This window comes from Pseudochaenichthys georgianus, chromosome 20 (assembly GCF_902827115.2).
Source record: "Pseudochaenichthys georgianus chromosome 20, fPseGeo1.2, whole genome shotgun sequence".
Lineage (NCBI taxonomy): Eukaryota > Metazoa > Chordata > Actinopteri > Perciformes > Channichthyidae > Pseudochaenichthys > Pseudochaenichthys georgianus.
This window is the reverse complement of record NC_047522.1, coordinates 8,960,781-8,983,094: the sequence shown is the minus strand read 5'-3', so window position 1 is coordinate 8,983,094 and position 22,314 is coordinate 8,960,781. Positions and strand designations below refer to the sequence as shown.

At 41.3% G+C, this 22,314-nt stretch overlaps 1 protein-coding gene across 9 annotated transcripts in view; it reads left to right on the top strand.

Moving 5' to 3' along the window:
* Positions 1–21,910, top strand: part of arhgap12b (Rho GTPase activating protein 12b) — a 61,294-nt gene extending 39,384 nt beyond the window's left edge. The window contains exons 3-20 of one of the 9 annotated variants that reach the window (XM_034108859.2): positions 6,227–6,499; positions 8,802–8,942; positions 9,061–9,141; positions 9,533–9,655; positions 10,230–10,298; positions 10,688–10,762; positions 11,135–11,196; positions 11,662–11,743; positions 11,891–12,013; positions 13,969–14,073; positions 14,169–14,267; positions 14,763–14,865; positions 14,950–15,069; positions 15,175–15,273; positions 16,634–16,711; positions 18,273–18,407; positions 19,568–19,673; positions 20,976–21,910. In XM_034108859.2, coding sequence (XP_033964750.1) covers positions 6,227–6,499; positions 8,802–8,942; positions 9,061–9,141; positions 9,533–9,655; positions 10,230–10,298; positions 10,688–10,762; positions 11,135–11,196; positions 11,662–11,743; positions 11,891–12,013; positions 13,969–14,073; positions 14,169–14,267; positions 14,763–14,865; positions 14,950–15,069; positions 15,175–15,273; positions 16,634–16,711; positions 18,273–18,407; positions 19,568–19,673; positions 20,976–21,150 — 2,049 coding nt within the window. In that variant the 3' untranslated portion in view covers positions 21,151–21,910. The remainder of the gene's footprint in view (positions 1–6,226; positions 6,500–8,801; positions 8,943–9,060; positions 9,142–9,532; positions 9,656–10,229; positions 10,299–10,687; positions 10,763–11,134; positions 11,197–11,661; positions 11,744–11,890; positions 12,014–13,968; positions 14,074–14,168; positions 14,268–14,762; positions 14,866–14,949; positions 15,070–15,174; positions 15,274–16,633; positions 16,712–18,272; positions 18,408–19,567; positions 19,674–20,975) is intronic. The other 8 variants (XM_034108861.2, XM_034108860.2, XM_034108863.2 and 5 more) reach the window with 8 other exon arrangements.
* The last annotated feature ends 404 nt before the right edge of the window (positions 21,911–22,314 follow it).

The window sequence follows — 22,314 nt, the reverse complement described above, 5'->3', positions numbered from 1 at the left end:
ATCAGCCCGGGGTTGTGGGTTATCGTTTATTCTACCACATCTCTTTTGGTTTTCCTTCCTATTGCTGTTTCCTCCTGCAGCTCTTTCTCAATCTATTATTTCCCCTTTAACGAGGCAACAACTCGTTAATACGGTTTTCTGCAACCTCCTTCTTCTGTTCAGGTAATGATAGCAAGACAAAGACATTGCACAGTAGTGAGTGGTCAAACCAGAGTGCCAGTGTGTCTGTCAGTGCCCAGCTGGACTCCAACACACATAGTTCTGTTAGAGGAAGCTCTGACTTATCCACAGCCATTTCCTGTTGTGTCAGTTTGTGTGTTGCGCTGTTTGTGAGGTAGAGAGAGATCCTGTTCCCCTTCGCCTCCGTCACAGTCTGGCTCAAATTCCCTCCTACGTTCCACTGGACTGTTGCACAGCCAAGAAGGCCGCGGAGAAAAAGATGAAGCGTGTGTGTGTTGGAGGGAGGTGAAGCCACAGGGTCAGCGTGTGTCTTGTCACACTCGATGGCCGCCGTGCATCACCATGCGTCGTGCATTACATTTATTCAGAGGCTACTGGAGAGCCGGGGAGGATGATGACGACGTGTTTGTGTGCAGCTCTGGATGCAAGGTGACACAGCAGATGTGGATCAGAAATAAGACAAAATGTAAATATCTTTATTTTCAAAAAAAGATATTTACATTGGCAGGTGTTCACTCAGATTAATATAGAAAAGGGTGTGTATGCTTTGCCAGCCGATGGATTTCATGTCCCGTCATAATGAATTCCTGGTGTCCACTTACAGTTGGAGAACTTTCCATCGGACTTTGTTCTGTTTTAAGCTGTTAAATTGAATTCCAGGTAGGGCTGAACGATATATCGTGTCATGGCGATAACCGCGATATGCGCATGCACGATATTTACATCGCAGGGACGTGCGATTTTATCTTTTTTTTTTCATTTTTCTTTTTAGGACGTGCGATATTAAGTAGGTAAATTAAGTCAAACACGTCATGTTACAATTATTTTGCTGCTTGCTACAAAAGGAAAACTATAGCTATTTAATAATGCTATATGGCTAAATGGCGCTGGTCAGGGGTACTTGAGTGAGTGACATGCAGGCTCACCAATCACAATCATTCTTGATCAGATCACAGCAGGCCCCGCCCCGCTAGTTTGCAGACCATCAAAACACCGGTACAAAATGAGCGAGGAACAGGAGGACAATATCGGGGAGAATGAAGATTTACTTTCAAAAAGAAAAGCAACATCTGCCATCTGGAACTATTTTGTATACAAAAAGGTTCTTCTCTTCTTCATTCACAGATGAACCCCCTTATTTGAGGGTAAGCAACATGCATTATCATGTTAGATCATGACTTAAGGTATGATGAGTCAACCAGTTAAGATCCAGACGTCCGTGACTAAAATCCTTTATCCGGTTAAATATAGTAAAAATAACTGCAATATATATCACAGGGGAAAAAAATATCGCAATGTCATTTTTTTTCAATATCGTGCAGCCCTAATTCCAGGTAGCATTTAATTAGATCCTAACAAACGTTTGCCTGTTTGAAAGTAGCACATTGTAACCGACTGCCAGTAAAACTCTTGATGTCCAGTTCAATTAAACATTTACTGTAGAAGAGGGCCTTTTCTATTCCAGGCATGTGTTGGACTCCTCTCTCAGCATATGGTGCACACTGCATAAGGTTTCTATCTAAAATAGAACGGGGCATTTTTGAAGAAGAGGGTCATTGTCTCCTGACATCAATTCTATTTTGAGTTTGTTGCAAGGGAGCAGTTGGATGTCTTTTTAAAAAAGTGCAATACCATTTCTAAAGGTTTTTTTGTGATAAATTGACTGTCTATGTTATTGGCCAGTTTTAATTTATGTGTGTACGTACTCCTTTTATAGTTAATGTTTTAAACAATTTAGCAACAAAGACATTGTTTAACCACCAGATAGAACTGACACGTTTAAACGTCAACTGTTGTTGCTCTGAATAAATCTTGGTCACAGTTCTTTAACAACCAAGTTTAAAAGATCCTTTAAAATAAAAAACATCCCTTATGTTATGTGTCTCAACATTGAACTGAGACTGGAGTTTTCAACCGAGTTGGGCCTACTCTAAATTAAGTATCTCATTAAAACAAACTTGTGTTATTTTAACACAATTACGTTACAGAAGTTATGCCTACAGTCAGTTGTATTCACCACCTGAGATCTAACAACCATGGCTCCTTTCTCATAAACATATTTTTTCAGATTTTGTATGCCGTTATTGCGGCTCAAAACAAATGATCATAGGATCATTTTTTACCTGATCCATTTATCCGATACAGGGAGTACTCGCCTGTGTGAATTACTGTTAAATAATTTCTGTTTCTCTTGAGGAAGCTTCGACAAGTCTGAGAAAAGAACCTCTGTGGCCATAATAGAGAAACCATACAGGGTTGCATTTGGGAATTGTTTGATCAGGAGCTTTGATTCATAAAAGCCCATATAACTCGGGGTCTGCTTTTTCAGTTTGAATCATTCCTTTTTTTTAAATCTTAACATCCCGATAGCAATGAATATCTTAAGTGCTTTGACAAAAAATCCATACAAAAATGTCATCTGTAGAAGCCGCTAAACGGATTGGATGGCCTACCTGCCTGTCAGCCTTCCATCGGGGCACAAACTTATCTCGTGCCCTCATTGGTCATGTGCGCGTTCGTGTGTGTTGGAGGAGGGGCTCTATAAGGAAGTGGCAGATTTTCTCCGGTTGTGTATTTTCAAATTCTAGCGATCTCGAGCCGGTTTCTCAAACTTACCTACCCCACCTTTAAGAACCCCTTTAAGTACAGTTTTGGACATATTCCCTGTAAAGGCAGCATAAATAATATGAGATTAAATGGTTGTGACTTCTGCAGTATGAATGTCAACATTTTTCCAAAGCTCATTACCGTGTAGACTTCTGAACATTTTTTAGTTTAGCTTCTTAAATGTATGTTTAAGCTTTAAAATGACTTCCCCATCGTGTGCAGTTAAGTTAGTCTGACCTGTGGGATCTAAATGGATTTGACCCCTTATCTTCATTTAGATTTACTATTCGACACATTATTCCTTAAAAACCCAATTGAAGCTGCAGCACACGTTCTCCATTCTGTGTGTAATTGATGAGCGTGAACCCAGGTCCAGCCACACCATCATCTCTCAGCGGTTCACGTGCTATGTGTTGGACTGAAAGTGAGAAGCAGCAGGACACCGCCGAGTCCTTTCCTCTGCTCCCGCATATGTGCAGGATATTAAATAATAATGCCTGTGAAAAATATTCCTGTTATTCCAAGAATCAGCAGGAAGTCCCATCTGTGTCCTGAGAGCAGTTCAAATGCTCTGACTGAAGTGCATTTCCCCCCGCCTTCCTCACCTGTAACCAAGAGAGGAGTATTGCTGTCCAACTTTTGACGTTTATCCTCTCTGTGCTTTGCAGCATGTTTGCTGCTGGATCTCCTCCAGAGAGAAACAAAGCTGGCATCAGTCGCAGAGCCTCACCTCCTCTCCAAAAAACCCTAACTATGTTTCAGAGGCGAGAACAAAGTTATATGCTCTGAGTCGTAGCCATGGTAACATAGCTTTTTGGCTTTTGTGGAATGACATTCGGAGGCTGCCAAGTGTTCAAAGACCGCTTTTAAAACTGTGTTTGAAGTGTGTGCTGACACTGGGGGGGCCACGTTTGTGATTAAGTTTGTATAGTGTTCAAGCATATTCAAAATCCTGCTGTTGTAATGTGGAATAACATTTTCACAAACCATGTTGTTAATTAAAAATAAGTAACCCTCTTCTCCAGTAGCAACTTTTTAGTTACATTTTTAGCCGTTTGCTCAGGAAGTGACTATATCTTTCCCCCCTTCCATGTTCTCTTAGCTCGTCTCTGCTGTGTTGTGTGCTTATTCTGCTTGTCTCCCTACTTCTCACTTCTGTATTCTTCTAACCAACCTTTTCATGCAATTTTTTTTGCACTATTCACAGCAGCACTGTTGCTAAGAAGCTTGCTCACCTGAAAGCGGTTACATTTTGAAACATGCAACCAGAGAATACAGAATCTGCTCTGTGCTTGTAGGTCTCTATCAGCATGTCAGCATAACACCAGAATTGTTTTCTTATCTGCAGTATTAAGTTGTTCGAGAGGATTATCTATTATGAGATTCCAACATAAAGCTCAATGTGAGATCTTGGCTTTCCTCCTGCTTTTCCAAATAGTCAACCTTTCGTTCAGCCTGAGAATTTTGAGCATCCATGAATGTCAAGCCTCACCTTCTGTAAAGCTGCTTTTGGTAGCCTTGGGTGAAATGTTGTTTTGCCTTTTCCTTATAATGTGAAGCAAGGGTGCCGTAACAGTTTCCCTCAGGGAAAAAGTTTAACTTGGGTTCTGTTGGCAGGTTAAATACATGCTTCCATTTCTGGTAGATCACCTCATTACCTCACTTTTTTTGTGATAACATACACAAAAGTTGCTAAAGGGAGAACTTGCAAAATCCTGTCTGTGTTTTATAAACTGTAATGTCGTTTGTTGGTGTCTGATAAGCCTTTAAACGCATCATCTGTCACTCTGACTTCCTGGATCACGTTTCATTGTGACACGGCCCAACGCACTGTTTAGAACTGGACTGTTTTCCATCTGAAAACCGCCAAAAGTAAAGCTAGGTGTAGATTAAACATCAGTCCAGTTTAAGCTCCTCTTCTTTAGTTCCTTGTCACTAATTGGATTCATTTTAAGGTTTTACTCATACATGGTCAAGCCCTTCTATACTTGGAATAGTTATTTTCGCTTTTGGGGAAAGCTTCATTTTTTCAAGCAGTGATTTCTGATCTGTGAACTAAAGGTGATCACAATCAGCTCGTGCAAAGTCTCACAGAAGCCGAATCAGCTGTGTTCTACGCCTTCTCTTCTACTTCTTTATCTCCATCTTTCTTTTGTCTTCTTCCCTTTTAATTACCTAAGATATTAAAGTTATTTTACTTTACATAAGTAAAGCCCTGTATGCTTTAAAGCTTGGAGTCTAGTAGCTGTTTACGTTCATAGCATTGGTCTCTTAGTAGACAGAAAACACATAACGCAACTGTGCTGAATGCATCTGATTAGAATCATACTGATATGGTTTTAAAGTGTCTGCGAGCCACATGTGGCGTGTGATTGGCTCAGCAGCTGCTTCCTGCCGTGCAGACTGTCAGAGACACTCATAACTCACCGCCTCACCTTCATGCTCTGAGAAAGAGAGTTGGGCAGGTCTGTTTTGCAGCTAAACGTGCATGTTTGTGATGTTTACTGAGCCAACTCACAGCTCAGCTTGTATTCCCTAGTCCAATCCTGGATGTGATAGCTGTTGGTTCCTGTGCTGGACATGAACAACATTCCTACAGCTATTTCAATCTGGCAGGTTGTGGTGGGATTTCAGGGCTGCTTCTGGTTGTGGAATTCCTGGAATATCATTGAAATTTCAGAGGACACACAACGTTTTCGGAGAATGTTCAGATCTCCTATCGTGCAAAATGCACTTTTTAATGTATTTTATACATAAATATGTGTCCCCGGTGTGTCAGGGAACTCACAAAGTGTCAGAAATAAAACCCTCTCTCTTTTCCTCCGTACTGAAATCTCTGAAAACAGGGGTACAACGGAGCTGATCCAGATTTGCTGCCGATATGACGTAATATCGGCAATGTGGACCCACGGCCCTATCAGAAACAATGCGTGACGTGTTTTGGACGTAATATGGTCTTTGTTTACATTAGCGAGCATCGCTAACACTCAGAGCTAACCTGTACTGGAGAGAGTATGTGTAAAAAAGCAGGCAATTCAAAAAGGAACTCACCTTGTGGTAAACACGCAAGAGAAAAAGCATTTGAGCTCCATACTGTTTCAGAAATAATCCCTGATGTGGTTTGGAACATGATATGGCGTTTAATCACGGCAGTGTTTAGCTGTATCTCGTAGAATTCTGAGCAGGCACAAGCTCCCCCTTCTCTTGTTTTCAGAATCAGAATCAGCCCTTCTCTAACAGGGCTGAAATAGAGGGATATGAGGGATGTCTAAAATGCATGATCTGTTTGGTATTTTGAGCAAAACGCATCATAGACTTGTTTTTTTATATATCTGAGACCCTTAATATATGCCTAAAATAGCATAATAGGAGACCTTTAAATGACATCCTGACTTGTATAGAATTGTAATCTAACGTATTCTCTCCTCTCCTCCACCAGACGACGTCCCCTACAGGTCAGGGCCGCTCCGACTCGCCAGTCTACACCAACCTCCAGGAGCTGAAGATCTCTCAGTCCAGCCTGCCACCCATCCCCTCCAGCTCCCCTCTCCACATCCTGGGCGAGTGGGAGACCCACAAAGACCTGAGCGGCAGGCACTTCTACTACAACCGAGGCTCCGGAGAGAGGACCTGGAAGCCCCCCCGCACCAGGGACACCAGCGGCAGCACCAGCAGCTTCAGGGGAGACAGCCAGGGCACAGCGGAGAGCGAGGTGAGGGACGATTAGGCCAATTCAAAGATTTTATTGTCATAAGCTACAGTGTAGAAATGGCAATGACATTCTTATGACCCGAGCTCCTCCAACGATGCAACATATATAATAAAATACAAATAAAAAACAAAAAACAGTGCAAGAAGTCTATATACATGTAAATAGAATATGATATATACAAGAACAGAATGTGAAATTAAATATTGTACATTAAGACAAAATTAAATACGGTTTATTGCGGGGATAAGTAGGAATGCTCCGATCGCCAATTTCGGGGCCGATCGCCGGAATCAGTATCGGCAGTATCGTGAAGAATAAATATATTTATAATAACTAGTTTAGCTTGTTCCAGAGGTAGATAAAATAGCTAAGTGTGTTATCTCTAACTCTTGTGTGTGTTGCTCCGCTCACCGGTCCGGCGGGCGGAGCTGCAGGATTTCTGCTTCACACACACGTTGCATACCGCTATTTTACTATATTTTTCGGACACCCTAAAATAATGCCAGACCGGTGAAGCCATTTTGGCGAGCTTGTTTTGCCGCACACAGAGAAAAGTGTCATGTATTTTACGTCATGCGATCGGCTCTCGCGATCGGCATGTTTAGAGAGCACCGATCGATCGGTAGAGGGTGAGTATCGGCCGATATCGATCGGTGACCGATCGATCGGAGCATCCCTAGGGATAACCATTTAGATAAATAAGTAGATTGCAAGATGACAAACAGATGAATGTTTATGGAGGCACAGAGCTCAGGTGTTTAGCATTCTTATTCAAGCCATTTCTGGTACATTCAATGTACAGTTTTTACAGTGACTACTGTTGAAAAGCTTCTTTGTTTATTTTTATTTTTGTATTAGTAAATGTATTGAACATTTTAAAAACAAACAATAATAATAATAACAACGATAAGCAAAATAAAAACCGTTCAGGGTATAACAAAAATTAATTCTCAAATAGTTTCCGTCATGTTCAAAAAGAGCAAGAATAGCTTTAAAACGTTTCTGGTCCTACCCCCCTCTAGCATTCAATGTTCATGAAAATAAAAGATCGGGAACAAATCATTCCTTTGTACAAAACAAACAAAAAACAAATAATCTTTACAGGTAAACCAAAACCGAAAATAAAAAGCATGAGTTCACAGGTCATTCTTAATGAGTAGCATTACAATATACCTGTAACACAATTGCTTCTTTTAGACCCAGAGAAAACACATTCAGGTATTTAGTTTGCATGCGAGTACATAAACAGTCTGTATTTGGACTCTCTGGCGGTCATTCTTAAATAAACAGGCTGTGGTGGAAGTGTGGTTAACCACCAAAGACGTTTTAAATGATGTGGTTGGTTACTGCTTTGATATGGGGAAGTCATGGTTTCCTGTCAGGGTGTAGCTTTCTGACCAGCTATCCAACAACGCCCCCCTGTGGTGGTTTGGTTTATTGCAGCATTATTTTTACATGGTTATTATAAGTCAATCAACAGGATATTTATCGATTGGGCTGCCGTACAGCTCACCTGGTAGAGGTGTGCTCATGTATTCGGACGCGCAGAGGACCCAGGTTCGAATCCGGCCTGGAACCATGTACGCATGTTATCCCGTCTATCTTCCCCTTTCAACACTTTCACTCTCAAATAAAGGCTAATATGTAATATATAATCTAGCCCAAAATATCTAGAAATTAAATAATATTATTAAATTAAAAAAAAGTGAGAATCTTTCTCTGTTTTATAAGATATACTGAATATGTTTTTATTTAAAAATGTTTTAGACCAACTGATTTAAACAATGTATCAAATATAAATGCTATCAGTATTCAATGGTAAGAGTACAACTTTCTTAACAACCAATATAGATGCAGCTTTGTGTTAGGTAGTAAAGTGGTAAAGTATTTTTACGGGGAATAGTTGTATGTTTTTGGAAAATACTATTATAATACTTCTATTTATTTTCATTTGAGGAGAGGATAATTTAGGACCTGTGTCTTAAGAGTAACATAAATATGAAGCTAAAGCTAGGTTAGCTTAGCCTAGCGTTGCGAGACTGGAAACAGGAAGAAAAAGCTATGTCCAAAGGTACAATTACCTGCCTTCCAGGACCTGCTAATCAGGTTGTATGTTTTAATACCACAGAAACTTAAGTGTAATGACACAATTTCACAGATACAGTAACTGTTTCCAGTCTTTGTTGGTATGTTAAGCTAAGCTAACAAGCTGCTTACCATTGGTAGCTAATACATGTAGTGTTGACATTCAATAACACCTGTATAATGAAGCCCCCCGTCTCTTTGTGTGTGTCCTCCACAGCCGCTGTCCTCAGAGGAAAACTGTCACAGCACCCACTCCAGTCAGTCTGACAGCCAGTACGGGTCCTCCCCTCGAGGCTGGTCTGAGGAGCTGGATGAGCATGGACACACTCTCTACATCTCTGAACACACACAGGAGAAGGTTATAACTGATTACATGTCATTGCTTACTTTCTGCATGCTATGTTAGATCCATACCTGCAAACCATACACATCAAATATGATTTTCTTGGTTGCTGACAGTTCTTTTGTGTTTTCAGTGGATAAAACATGTGGATGAACAAGGCCGGCCCTACTACTACAGCGCTGATGGATCCAGGTCAGAATGGGAACTGCCCAAGGTAACATTAGATTACATACATTATACCTTATTGAAAGTAATCTCTTTTTCTTGTGTTACACTACCCAGTAACACTCCCCCTGACGGTCCTTCTAAACACTGGTCCTGTGGGTGTAAGTGGATGAGCTCACGCAGGAGCCAAGTTTGAGTTGAATTCTGGGTGACGGACTATTATTGGCTCTTTACCGGCTAATCTGTAAGGGCTGATCTAAACAGAGCAGTCCATTCTCACTGTGGACATGACAGTGGACTGTTGACAACAATCGGGCTGTAAAGTCCCTTTGTGCAATGGTGCTGTGGACAGTGAAAGGAGAGGTCGGGGGTGCAGGGATACTGAAGGCTGTGTTGGAACAATGGATGTCCTAAGCTTAAGATCTCTCCTGTGTCTGCAGTACAACATGTCCCCTCTGTCCGGGGAGGTTCCCAAGAGTCGCAGTCTGGAGAGGAAGCAGCAGGACCCCATCGTCCTCACCAAGTGGAGACACAGCACCTACGTCTTAGACCTTAACGACAAGGTAAGATTGTGAAAACTAATGAGGTTACAAAGACAGTGTGGTGTGGAAAAGGCTCTCTTGTTGCTGCTGGTTCTCTGGCAGCCAATATGTCTGCTCTTTCCATTACCTGTGTTATTGGCAGTGAGCTAATCCCCGAGTGCTAATGACGCCTTCAGCTCAGCAGAGGAGCAGGTTTACAATTAATTAATCTTTTTATTTTGGAATCTTGACAAATGATGGTGTACAGTATGTCAAATAATAATAATAAAAGGTCTACTTATATGCGTGTCAAACAACTGTTGTGAAAGACAACTAACTTTCACAGAGCAATTGTTATAGCTGACTTAATAACTTAAAAGAGTGCTATAGTGATTTATTGTCGAACTCCTATTGAGCGGAGATAAATTATTTATTTGTTTATCCTTAAAATTATATATTGTACCATCCCTCCCCTGTCGGCTTAAAACAATTTCACTTTCCTCAGAGTACAGGTTAATAATCCTTTTGAAATATATTTCAAGTTGAATTTAGACAAAAGGTTTTTAAGAGTGAGAAGAATATATTGGAGTTTCACGCTGTGGCGGTTTCCTTGCAGTTCTCTTTCAAACTGTGGCGGTTTTCATCCGACAAGAGGAGATTTCGCCTCTCTCTTTACCGTGACAAAGTTTGTACCGCGCAGAGCCTCCTCCCCCCCGGCCCCCTCTCTAATCAACAGATGATTGATTCACTGCCAGTGTGTTAAATAGCTGTCGTGATATGACGATCAACGCCACGTTTCACCCAATCAAAGAATCATTATTACCTTAGGTTTGAACAGGAAGGAAAGCGGCATCTTGGAATGAACTTCTAAATTAACTTCCATCAGAAGCATGTTGTTTGCAACCTTTTTCTAACTCTTCCTCCCTTCCTTATCTTTTGATGACCTAATCTAATATCCACCACACTCTTGTGATTCCTCTCCAGGTTCCTGCTTCCTTTTCTTCCCCTCACTTTCCTCAGACCTGTAGTTAGCTAGTAGCTATTAGCGACTCATCATGTTTATCTTGTTGGTAGGAGTGTGCTCCGGCGCCCAAGCAGAGCCCCCCCGACTCTGACTCCTGCCCCTCATCTCCTAAGCATCCCTCGACCGTTAGTATCCCAGCTCGCATTGCATCGCACCACACTTATTACCATCCTTCTTTCACCTGCATCCAAATACATCCTCATCTTCTAAAACCTCCAAACATTGCATTTTGATTTCTCATCTGCTGCACGCCACATTGGATAACTTCATCACATCTAGCAAAAAATGAAACTAGCGAAAAATCCTCTTGCACTTAGCTGCAGTGTCATGGCGCCCTCTGCTGGTGATATTTGGGCATAGCATCAAGCAGCAAGGCCACTTCCAACCTCCAACATTTGCTTCTCAAGCTTCAGCGTGTGTGTTTGTCGATGTACGTGTTTTAGTTTTTTTCATGCATGTGTTCTAGCAGGTTCTTATATGCGTCTTTGTCTCCTCAGCCCTCGGAGAAATGCGGAGTTCTCAATGTCACCAAAATCACGGAGAATGGAAAGAAAGTCAGGTAGGAGTCTGAAAAAAACAGCAGCGATAATAAGTACAATATGTTACATAGTTTATCTGTTAATTGTGGCTGTTTGTTCACACTTAAATGAAACAAGCCATATTGACTTCCTCTACAGTGGACATACTGTAACATTTAAACATTCAATTAAATAAAAAATAAAAAGTCTAAATTGCAAGATGTGTTTTAACCCTAACTCACCCAAATATTAACATTGGAAGACACATTTATTCCTCAGTTCCCAGGAGGATATAATGTCAACCAGACAATATTTTCTGATTTATACCATATTTTAGCGTCTTCTAGCTGTTTTGTGTATTTTTTGTGCCTTTTACTGTTTTAATTTAATCTTTTCTTAGCATTGTTTCCAGCAGCAGAAGGCAGTTTTTTTTTTAACCCACTGCTTAATTTTAAAAAAAATCCTCTGACATCTGCGACCCTAAATGTTTTTGTTTTGAATCACAGGAAGAACTGGACCTCCTCGTGGACAGTGCTGCAGGGGTACTCTCTCCTCTTTGCAAAGGGTCAGGGGGGCAGCACCAGCTGGGTACGTGTCTATCAGCCTCTTAGTATTTTCAGCATTCGTACCATCTTCGTGTTATTCCTCTCTTCCTCATTTCTGCATATTCACCTGTCCTCATGCCACCTGTGCTGTGAAATGTCATCCTCTGTTCCTCTCCTCTCCTTCCTGAAGTCTTACTACCGCAACGGCTCCATCCCTGAGCTGCTCCTCACTCTCCTTAGCAACTGGAAGCGCTCAGTGAAGCCCCGCCCTGCTGTCTCCTATGTGAACTGTAGGCCTGTGCAGGCTGCCGCTGTATGTCCCCTCTCTCTGCACGTGTCTCTGCTCCAGCCTGTTCTTCATTCTTTACTCACTCCTAACTCACCTGACCGTGTGTGTTTAATGTTTGAAAGAAAAGTTGCAATACCCAAGCAACATTTGTATACTAGCAATGACTCTATAGACCCAGCCCATTGACCAATGTTGTCCAGGTGAATTTATTGTTGTATTAATATCACTCTATTAGCATATGTTACAACGTTTATCTGTTAATTGTGGCTGTCTTTTCACACTTAAATGGTCTTGACGTCCTCTACAGTGGACATAATGTAAAATAAATGTTGTTTTTTTAACCCTAAATCACAAAAAAAAGAAAATTGGCAGACACTTTTGTTCCTCTGTTCCCAGGAGGATATAATGTTAACCATCTTCTTCCTTAGATTTACAACATATTTTAGCGTCTTGTTTTGTTTATTTTTAGTGCCAATACCTTTCCTGTTTTCATTTAGTAATTTCTTAGCATTGTTTCCAGCAGCAGAAGGCAGTTATTTGTTTTCTTTAAACGCTGATAAACCCACGGTTTGCAACCTGCTCAGCAACAGCAGAAAGACAACATGTGTTACTAGCTGGTACATTTAGCTTATTGGAGCTAAAGCAATGCTAAAGAGCCTTCGGCTAGTGGTAGAGACCAAATCTGAGTTATAAGAGTGAATATTGGACAAACAATTTCCAACACAATGAAGGTTAATGTTGTAATGTGTCTGAAGGTGATGATAAATCAGTGGCTTGTTTTGGTTCCCTCAAATGGAAAAAAATCCTTGAATGCCAGTTGAAGTTAGATAGAAAGATGAAATCAAGGTTGTGAATCAGAAGTTCATCTAAACACAGTTCACAGTTGGCAGAACAATGATAGAGAAACAATAGAAAACACAGATGAGGTGCAGAGGCATTACTCAAAACTTCAAGTGTATTTCGGAAGTTATATCTGTCAGTGTAATCAAATGTCAGACTGTTACCACCAACTCTCTGAAAGCTAATTTGCCTAAAAAATTGTCCATTTCTCCTCCAAATATATGAATATCACCTCATTTAAACATGTCCAAAAAGCACAGGAGCACAGAAGAAATAGTTTGGTTTCGTATTATATGTGCAGGTTTAACAGTAAGACCGTAACTATTTTATCGAAGTTATAAAAATGACAATAATTCATAATGTTCTGTGTGTGCCACTAAAACCATGTATTACACACATAATTGAACTTTATGTATTATTAATACTCACATTATATCAATAACAGCTACTAACGTTTTGTTTTGCTTTTCTTGTAACACATCACTGAGATGTATTGTGCTCGAGAATGTGATGTGTGCTTTTAAAATCACTGAATATGTCAGGAAGAAGTCAATATCTCAAAATCTCCTTAAAGGTCGCCTATTATACTCTTTTTCATCAATATATTTGAGTTCTCAGTTATATACAAAACATGTCTCTGAAGTGTTTGGCTCGAAATATCAAACAGATTATGCATTGTAGCATCCCATAAACCCCTCTGTTTCAGCCCTGTTTCAAAAGTGCTGATTCTGTGTCTGTAGCTTTAAATGCTAATAAGCTGCTGCTAGCCAGGCCCATATGTGATTGGTTAATAAAAACACATTGGTGCTTTAGGAGGAGATTCAGGTGAAAGGTGGGGGGTGTTACCTTGGTTGGTTATTGGCTAATGGTTACAAAACCCAAACAAACATTATGACATCACAAAGTGGCTGATCAGCTAATTTTCAGACAGGTTTTTATATAAATGGATCAGGACAAAAAGAGAGTATCTTTTTTCCTGAAGCTTTCAGAATCTCTTTACACAGAGGGGACACAGTTTATGTATAAAATACATTTAAAAAGTGGATTTTGCATAATAGGTGACCTTTAAACAACAACGTGTCCCTGTTGTATCTTCTTTGCCTCAGACATGGACTGTAATTCTGTTTCATTGATTCCAGAAGTTTGGGGGCAACCAGTCCAAGCCAGAGTTCACGGTGGATCTGCGGGGGGGGTCGGTGGACTGGGCCTCTAAGGACAAGTCGAGCAAGAAACACGTCATCGAGGTACTGAACACAGCCCACCTGCTGTTGAATTTTACTCTAGATTTACCTGCAATTTGTGTTTTAATGTGGTCAAATGTTGACTTTCCCTCCCTCAGCTGAAGACTAGACAAGGAACAGAGCTGCTGATCCAGTCAGAGATCGACAGCGTAATCAACGACTGGTACCGGGCCCTCACAGAGACCATCAACACACACGTGAGGACACATCTTTTAACAACAAGGTCATGTCGGACGTCTTTCAATCTATCTTCGGTCCTTGGTTGTAGCAAATCTGCCTTGAAAGTACATTTTAGATTTCAATTTCAAATGTATTTATTTCTTTCTATTTATTCATTTATTTAACATGGACAGTGCACATTAATCAGCATTTCTGTAAATGTGCCATTGTAGTAGTCCCTGGACAGATTTTGTAAGTCACCCTAAAGACAAATTTCATTCAAAACAAGTAAATGCAATTAAATAAAGACATGCAACATACAGTACTGGATATCGTAATAAAAAAACAAAACGGAACAATAAAACCAAACAAAAAAGAGCATGTTAAAACACAGGCAGTGTAGACAGACACTTGGTTGTAAGGTGCAGAAGATTGTGTCAGTGTTGGCAGAGCTGATTCCTCAATAGCCATGTTTTGAGTTGTGATTTAAATAAACTAATGTATTTAGATTGTGTGTGTCTCCTTACGTTCAGGCCTGGGAGTCGGATGAGGCCATTGAGGAGGACATGCCTGAGTCCCCAGGAGCTGAGAAGCAGGACAAGGAGAAGGACCACCGGGACTCCAAGAAGAACAGAGGTAAGACAGAAGGCGAATGTCCCTACAACATACTCTAAATGTCTGGACGAAATGTGCTTACATCCTGCCTCCTGTCTTCCTCAGTGATGAAGACCTCTGTGAGTATGGACTCATCAGACCAGAAGAAAACCAGGTTGAAGCTCAAGAAGTTCCTGACGCGTCGACCCACATATCAGGCTGTACGAGACAAGGGATACATCAAAGGTATTTAGAGACAGAACAGGCAGCGGTGATACTGTTGATCATTTCCCACATGGATACCTGCCACTGTTTGAGTATGAACCAATAACTGTGTTTTCTGAATCTCAGATCAGGTGTTTGGCTGCAGTCTGACCAGTCTGTGCCAGAGGGAGAACACATCGGTACCCAACTTCGTCACCATGTGCATCGACCATGTGGAGAACACAGGTATGAGCAACACCCACGCTAGATAAGATCAGATGACACTTTATTCATCCCCTTCAGGCGTTTATAGCAGCAACAGGGTCAGAGTGAACAACAGGATTCACACAAGGTACACATGTAGATCAAATAGAATAGAAATTCTAATAATAATATTAAAAAAAATAAAGTGATAAAGTAACAAGATATCACAGTAAAACGTTGTTATGTTAAATATATTTAGATAAGTGTGCAATAGCACTGAAAACTGTGGAGAATATGGGATGTTGAAGATAACAACAATATTATTTGCTTAAAAGAAACCAGATATAAAAGTGTCTTTCATTTTACTGAATGCATGTTAAACACCAATACAAAATAAAGTGGTGGTTACATTTAAAGTGCATTTTTCTACTAATATTGTCTTCTAATGAACTGCCTGAGTCTTTTAGGATGTGTTCATCACGCAAGACAAAAACAAAACAATATATTTTGTAGCCCACTTACTTAAATGTGTTTATTAAAAAGAAACGAGTTTAAATTGACGGCTTAGTTTTATTTGTCCAGACTTAACAGTTGTTTGTAGACTTGAGCTCCAGCTCCTTCTTAGAGGTAGGAATTTAGAAAACAATTTGCTGCTTTGATTTGTTTGCTGCTAGCATTTACACAAACGGCTCTGTGACAATATGGTGCTTTTGACTGAATAAGTAAGGATGTCCAGTCTGTTTCCGGTTGTTCAATTCAGTATAAATCTAGACCCTGATTTTGAGGAATACATGTTCTTTCAGTGAGCTTTGTGACAACGCTGAATCAACAATGCCACTTGTATCATTCTTTCATTGACACTGAGCAATGAGTACAACCACGTTTCATCTTAAGGAAACGTATTCATGTTATAAACACCTCTACTTTATCTTACACAGACCTCAGATGATTACCTTTCAGTTAGATTCATACAAGTCAGAAATACAGAAACGGAACTATTAATTATGATAAACCTTTTTAATCAGTTAAGATAAAATCATTTGTAGCTTAATGTCCAGCATCGGAGACATCTCTCTTTCTGCTGTTTTTCTGCCGTCAGCAAACATATACAGCCTTCTACTAAATCAAAGTGGAGCCTCCATCCAATACAATTTCAGAGTCCCTCCTCCTTTTTCCTTACAGTGGGTGTCGCAGCTGATTATCTGACATTATGCCATGAATATTTACAGAATAAAAACAAGACACAGATTCTGAACATCTGTACATATCATTGGTCAGCTGTAGTCTTTACTTAACAGGGGTCATGAAGTGAGGGCAGGAAACGCTACATGTTCAATCAGTTCTCGTCATTTACGCTCACTGCCATTGTCCCTATCCCGCTCTCCTCTCCCTCCTCCTGCAGGTCTCAGTATTGACGGCTTATACAGAGTGAGCGGGAACCTGGCAGTGATCCAGAAGCTGCGCTTTGCTGTGAATCATGGTAGGACACCCCTCTGCCCCTGTCTGATAACTGACCACGGACATGCCTAAAACACTACCTGAATGGCCATCTTTTTCTGCACGCAGACTTTCCCATTGGTTGCGTTTTATATATAAATCTCTCCTTGAGAACAGAACTAGGTAAAAAAAGCTTTTAAATATGCTGCCCCTTCTGCCTGGAATAATGTACAGAAGTGAAACTGTCAGATTGTATCACTATGGGGGAGTTCAAGTCCATCTTAAAGGGCAGTGAACAAGAATCCATTGGTCGATGTGATTGCTCTTATATCCCCTAATTGAAGTCCTTTTAAAATTGTGCCAGTTTTTAATGTTTTATAACGGTTTATTTTATTTGTATATTGACTGCAGGGTGGGATTTTCACAGCGGCCATGGCCGTCTTAGCCCCTCGGTCTGGCCGTTATGCCCCACAAATAATTGTACGTCCTACGGCCACCGTGGCCTTTGGGCCCCTCGCACTGTTAAAAGTTGCTTTAAAAGCGTCGGAACAGTGGTTTCTAAACTGCATTATGCTGCGTTCACAACGGACGCGATGCGAATACTCGCATTGCTCCAACCGCTGGAGTTTCACCGCGGCTGTCAGCTGTGTTTACTCCTGTCATTCAAACAGGACGCGCTGGAGAGGGGGCGGGGCTTATATCCATGTAAATACTGTGGTGGAAACCAACTACGACCAAATTAACCTATGTTACCGTGATTTAATTGTAATGCACGTTTCAAAATGATGCCGAAGTAACTAAATACTGATAACGGTTAGTAAAAACCATGCTTTCATGCTTTGTGTGCAGACAAGACGGCATGCGAAAAACCTTTTAAAATGCGTGTTTTGTGAATGGAGATTGGATCGATCAGGCTAAACTAACGTTGTAGCTGCTCCGTCCAAACTCACAACAACGTCCTAAAGACAGAATTAAAGCAGCGACTGTATTCGCCATGACACAGACAGTCTGTGGTTTGTACATCTTTAACTTTTGTCCAGTTTCTGAACAGATACGAGGAGCTGTGAGGAGTTGGATTAAAGTTCCAACAGGAGTCATTTGGGGGGGCTCTTGGGAATAAAGGTTGGGAACCCCTGGCCTATATGATGATACGATTATTGATATTAAAAAAGTGATTTGTTTTTTGTCATTAGAAAGTGAAGTTATTTATTTGTAGCTCCAAATCCTAATTTTTCCCTCAATGGCCTTTGTGCCCTGGCATGTGGCCTTTCCGCCCTGAAAAAATGTGTGACACCAAAGGCCAAATGGCCTTGCCCCTAAAATGACGAAAATCCAAGCCTGATTGACTGGTTAATGTGACATTCCATTTGTGTTTTACGACCGCTGTATTCGTCTGCCTGTATTGTTTTGTGTTCTTTTGTTGTAACTTTGTTCATGCTGCCCTCTTGGCCAGGTCGCGATTTTAATCTCAATGAGACTTTTACCTGGTTAAATAAAGGATATATATATAAACAGTCTCCTTGTACAGCTTATAAATTAGATCTTCCTTTAGTAAAAATGTATTTCTCTCCTCTTATCTTGTGTGTCTCCCCTTCCTCCATCAGATGAGACATTGGATCTGAATGACAGTAAGTGGGAGGACATCCACGTCTGCACCGGAGCTCTGAAGATGTTCTTCAGGGAGCTTCCCGAACCGCTCTTCACGTATGGGTCCTTCGAAGACTTTGTGGAGGCCATCAGTGAGTGAACTCATTCCTTAGAGGTTTCTCAATACTCTAATTTCCCCTCCTCGACTCCTTTCCTCGACTCCTATCCTCGATACTTAGTCCCGCCCACAGGAGATGCGAGCGGAGGACTGAGGAGGGGAACCGAGAGGGAAGGCGAAGCAGCAGGCGGTTAGAGAAATGAGAACTCCTCTCCTCTGAGCGGTCATTTTAAAGAGACGTCCATTAATGATGACAGGAGGCACAGCAGCCTCTGTCTGATGGACAGATGTGTTCATGACCACTTATATATTTACTTTGATTCATTGACAGTGCGGTATAATGAGACCATAACAGGCTACAGATGCGGACATATACACACATATTTATATAAAATATATACAATTTCAGAATCAAACAAGTATGAGAGCACTCTCATAATAACGTAACACAATCAGAGACTGGTCCGCCGCATCTACGCACTGTACCACACACACACCTACGCACTGTACCACACACACACACCTACACACTGTACCACACACACACCTACAGCTCCTAAAGCATAATCAGGCTACAGCCGTTGTGTATTTTATTATGTGAAGCACTAAATGGTCTTAGAAAAATATCGACTCTTTGTTTGTAGATATCTACTAAACTACAGCATACAAATACAGAAAGTAATGTAGGCCTGTTATACTGAGTGATATATATTTTACACACTGCTCTGCTTTCTGCACGGACCTCACAGCTGTTCTCACTGGAAACATCGCGTTGCGATGAAAGCAGTTTCTAAAATAATATCCAGGGGATGCATGCAGAGCTGTCATTGGCTGAGATAAGTCCGGCCGTGCGTCACACCTTCACCGTTCCCGGAAATGCGTCCGGGGAGGAGCCGTGGAGGACCCATCAGTGTCTCCTCGGTTAGAGCTCCTCCAGAGAGCCTCCTCGATGCTCGATGTGCATTTATAATGAGATGTCCTTCAACATGGCGCGCTGAAATCCATTTCCGGGTCACTACCGGAGGACCGAGGAGTCGAGGAGGGGAAATTAGAGTATTGAGAAACCTCTTATGTGTCTGTTCAGATTCCCTGTGACAAGGCGTTTAGAAGAAGAATGTTGTCCCTAGTTTGCCCACAAGATGGCACTCTGCTCCAATGCATGACTGACTGACTGACTCTGTTTCCCTGCTTCAGAATCCTCAGACTACAACCAGCGAGTGAACTCAATCAAAGACTTGATAAATAAGTTGCCAAAACCCAACCACGACACAATGCAAGGCCTCTTCGAACACCTGCGGAGGTAAGAACAGTCACTCACACTGCTATTAAAATCCCTATGTGTTATTATATCCATCCAGTATCTACATACCAAAAATATGATTACATGTGTTCTTTGGAACTAAAAAAGAGATGAGAACCCATTGCTGACTAATATAAAATGTACAAAGTGTAGTCCTACAATTTTTTATTACACTTAGTGTTGTTTACAGACCGACATTGATTTTAAAAAAAAATGTTTTAATGGCAGTTGAATACAAGTCTTTCATAGATCATGACTACTTGATTTATGAATTATTTTTATATAGATTTATCCCTAAAGACACATTTCCTGAATTAAATCGGGTACCTTTTCATTGGTTTTTGTATCTGCTATTTGCATTGATATGGAAATTTAAAAAAATCCTTATCCTGCTGTAGATTTTACATGCTGTATACTTAGAATGTATTATTTTAAAATGTACAAAGGACATCACACCATGTTATTATATAACATGGATCAGTCAAAATGACTTATCACTAAACAAGACCGGGAAACCAAGCTACCCCCATCCAAATAAAATCAGTACAAAACAATAAAATGACTGCCATAAGGATGCTTGTTTCACGTCCAGTCCCATTTTGTAGTTTTACATCACTGTATGAAACCTCTGAATGAGAATCAGAATTCACAACTGAAGAGCTCCTGATATTAAAGGGCTCCGTGTTACTGACCGTACACTCATCCCATGCACTCGGATCTTAAATGTCCCTGAGTTCTGTTTGACTCCCCGTGTTTACCTTTCCTCAGACTTATCAGCCTGTGGGCAAACACAAACTACAGCCAGGTTTTAGCGTGTATTCTCAGCCCACTGGAGCCGGTGGCAATATCATATGTTCACAATGACATTTGCCTAGGTTTCCAATTTGCATTTATATGGCGCTGTGTTTGCTGTAATTCAGTACCTATGAAGTGGTGTTTCTTCAGGAAATTTATAGCGTGACATTCAGTGTATGGATGTCTACGTGTATCAGCGGGCGGATTTAATCTTCTTTTTTTTCTTCCTTCCATGAATATGTTATTGTTTTGTGCATCTGCATGCAAGGATGTAGATTCTATTTAAAAAGGCTATTATGCTCTACCCTGGAGCGGAGTGTTACAGGGTGTGTGTGTAGCCGCTCAATCTCAGGCCCTCAAGATGTGTGTAAGAATCATAATGTTGTTTTTCTTGATGCAACCCTGAAGCTGCATTGAATTGACAAACAAATATAAGCTCACCTAAAGCCATTTATGACACATTGCCATCTTTAAATCTCCCCATGTCCTACTTACCTCTCCCCCCAGGGTAATTGATCACGGGGAGGCCAACCGCATGACCACCCAGAGCGTGGCCATCGTGTTCGGACCCACGCTGCTCCGGCCAGAGACCGAGACGGGCAACATCGCGGTCCACATGGTGTACCAGAACCAGATAGTGGAGCTCATACTGCTAGAGTACGAAAGCATCTTCGGCAGGTAGAGGCACTCAGGATACGTGCCGGACTTTCAAATCACAGACTTCTTTTTCCTTCCCCCCCTTTTTTCTTTGACTGAACTGAACATTGCTGTGGACCAAGCAGTTGGGAGAGAAAAAAATTACCTCCATTGACAGGACAGTTTTTCAAAAGTGTTGCACTTACAGAAGTTTTGGAGATGAATAAAAAAATAAAAGGTGTACAGATTTCACCTGCTTCTTAACGGACAGTGTTTGGAAGTGATGACGTCCGTGTCATTTTGGTGGATTTGAGTATTCAGGTGTTTTCACATACACTGGATCCCTGTGGCCAGTATTTCAAACGGGGGGGGGGGAGGGACCCTTTGCCTCCTGGTGGAGCCGACCAGACTTTGGCACACCGCGGGGGGCCGCGTGGCATTATTAGCCAAACCTCATCACCTCGGAATGAGCTGAATCTGAACTGGATCGGTTGTTTTTTTTGTCTGTGCCGTGGAGCTTCGTCTGTGATGTACAAACCATGTGTGGTTTTGGATCAGGTGGTAAAAAAATAATCAGTGTTATGTTAACGGTCTGTCTTTTTTGGCACTTGGATGAACTGGAGTTACAGATTGTGTCCCCAACTTACCTTAATGACACCGTCACCACCCCCCCCCACCCCCTTTTCAGCCAGTGTAAACCATTAACCCTGTGACTTGCGCGTCCTGTGACTTGAATGAATGAGGACAAACCCTGTGTGTGTGTGTGTGTGTGTGTGTGTGTGTGTGTGTGTGTGTGTGTGTGTGTGTGTGTGTGTGTGTGTGTGTGTGTGTGTGTGTGTGTGTGTGTGTGTGTGTGTGTGTGTGTGTGTGTGTGTGTGTGTGTGTGTGTGTGTGTGTGTGTGTGTGTGTGTGTGTGTGTGTGTGTGTGTGTGTGTGTGTGTGTGTGTGTGTGTGTGTGTGTGTGTGTGTGTGTGTGTGTGTGTGTGTGAATTAACCTATATGGAATAAAACCTGAGCAGAAGCATCCTCGTCTTGCCACTTTGTACAAACTGTGTGTCGTGTAGTCTTACGTGCTTTGGTAAAGTTTCCGTTAAGCTGCCGGCGGTCATCGTCTGTGCTCCTTTTGTCCTGGTGTTACTGGAAAAAAGTGGATTTCTGGGGGGAATGCAATGTTACCAATTTGTACATGAATTGTCTCTAACATTCGGCT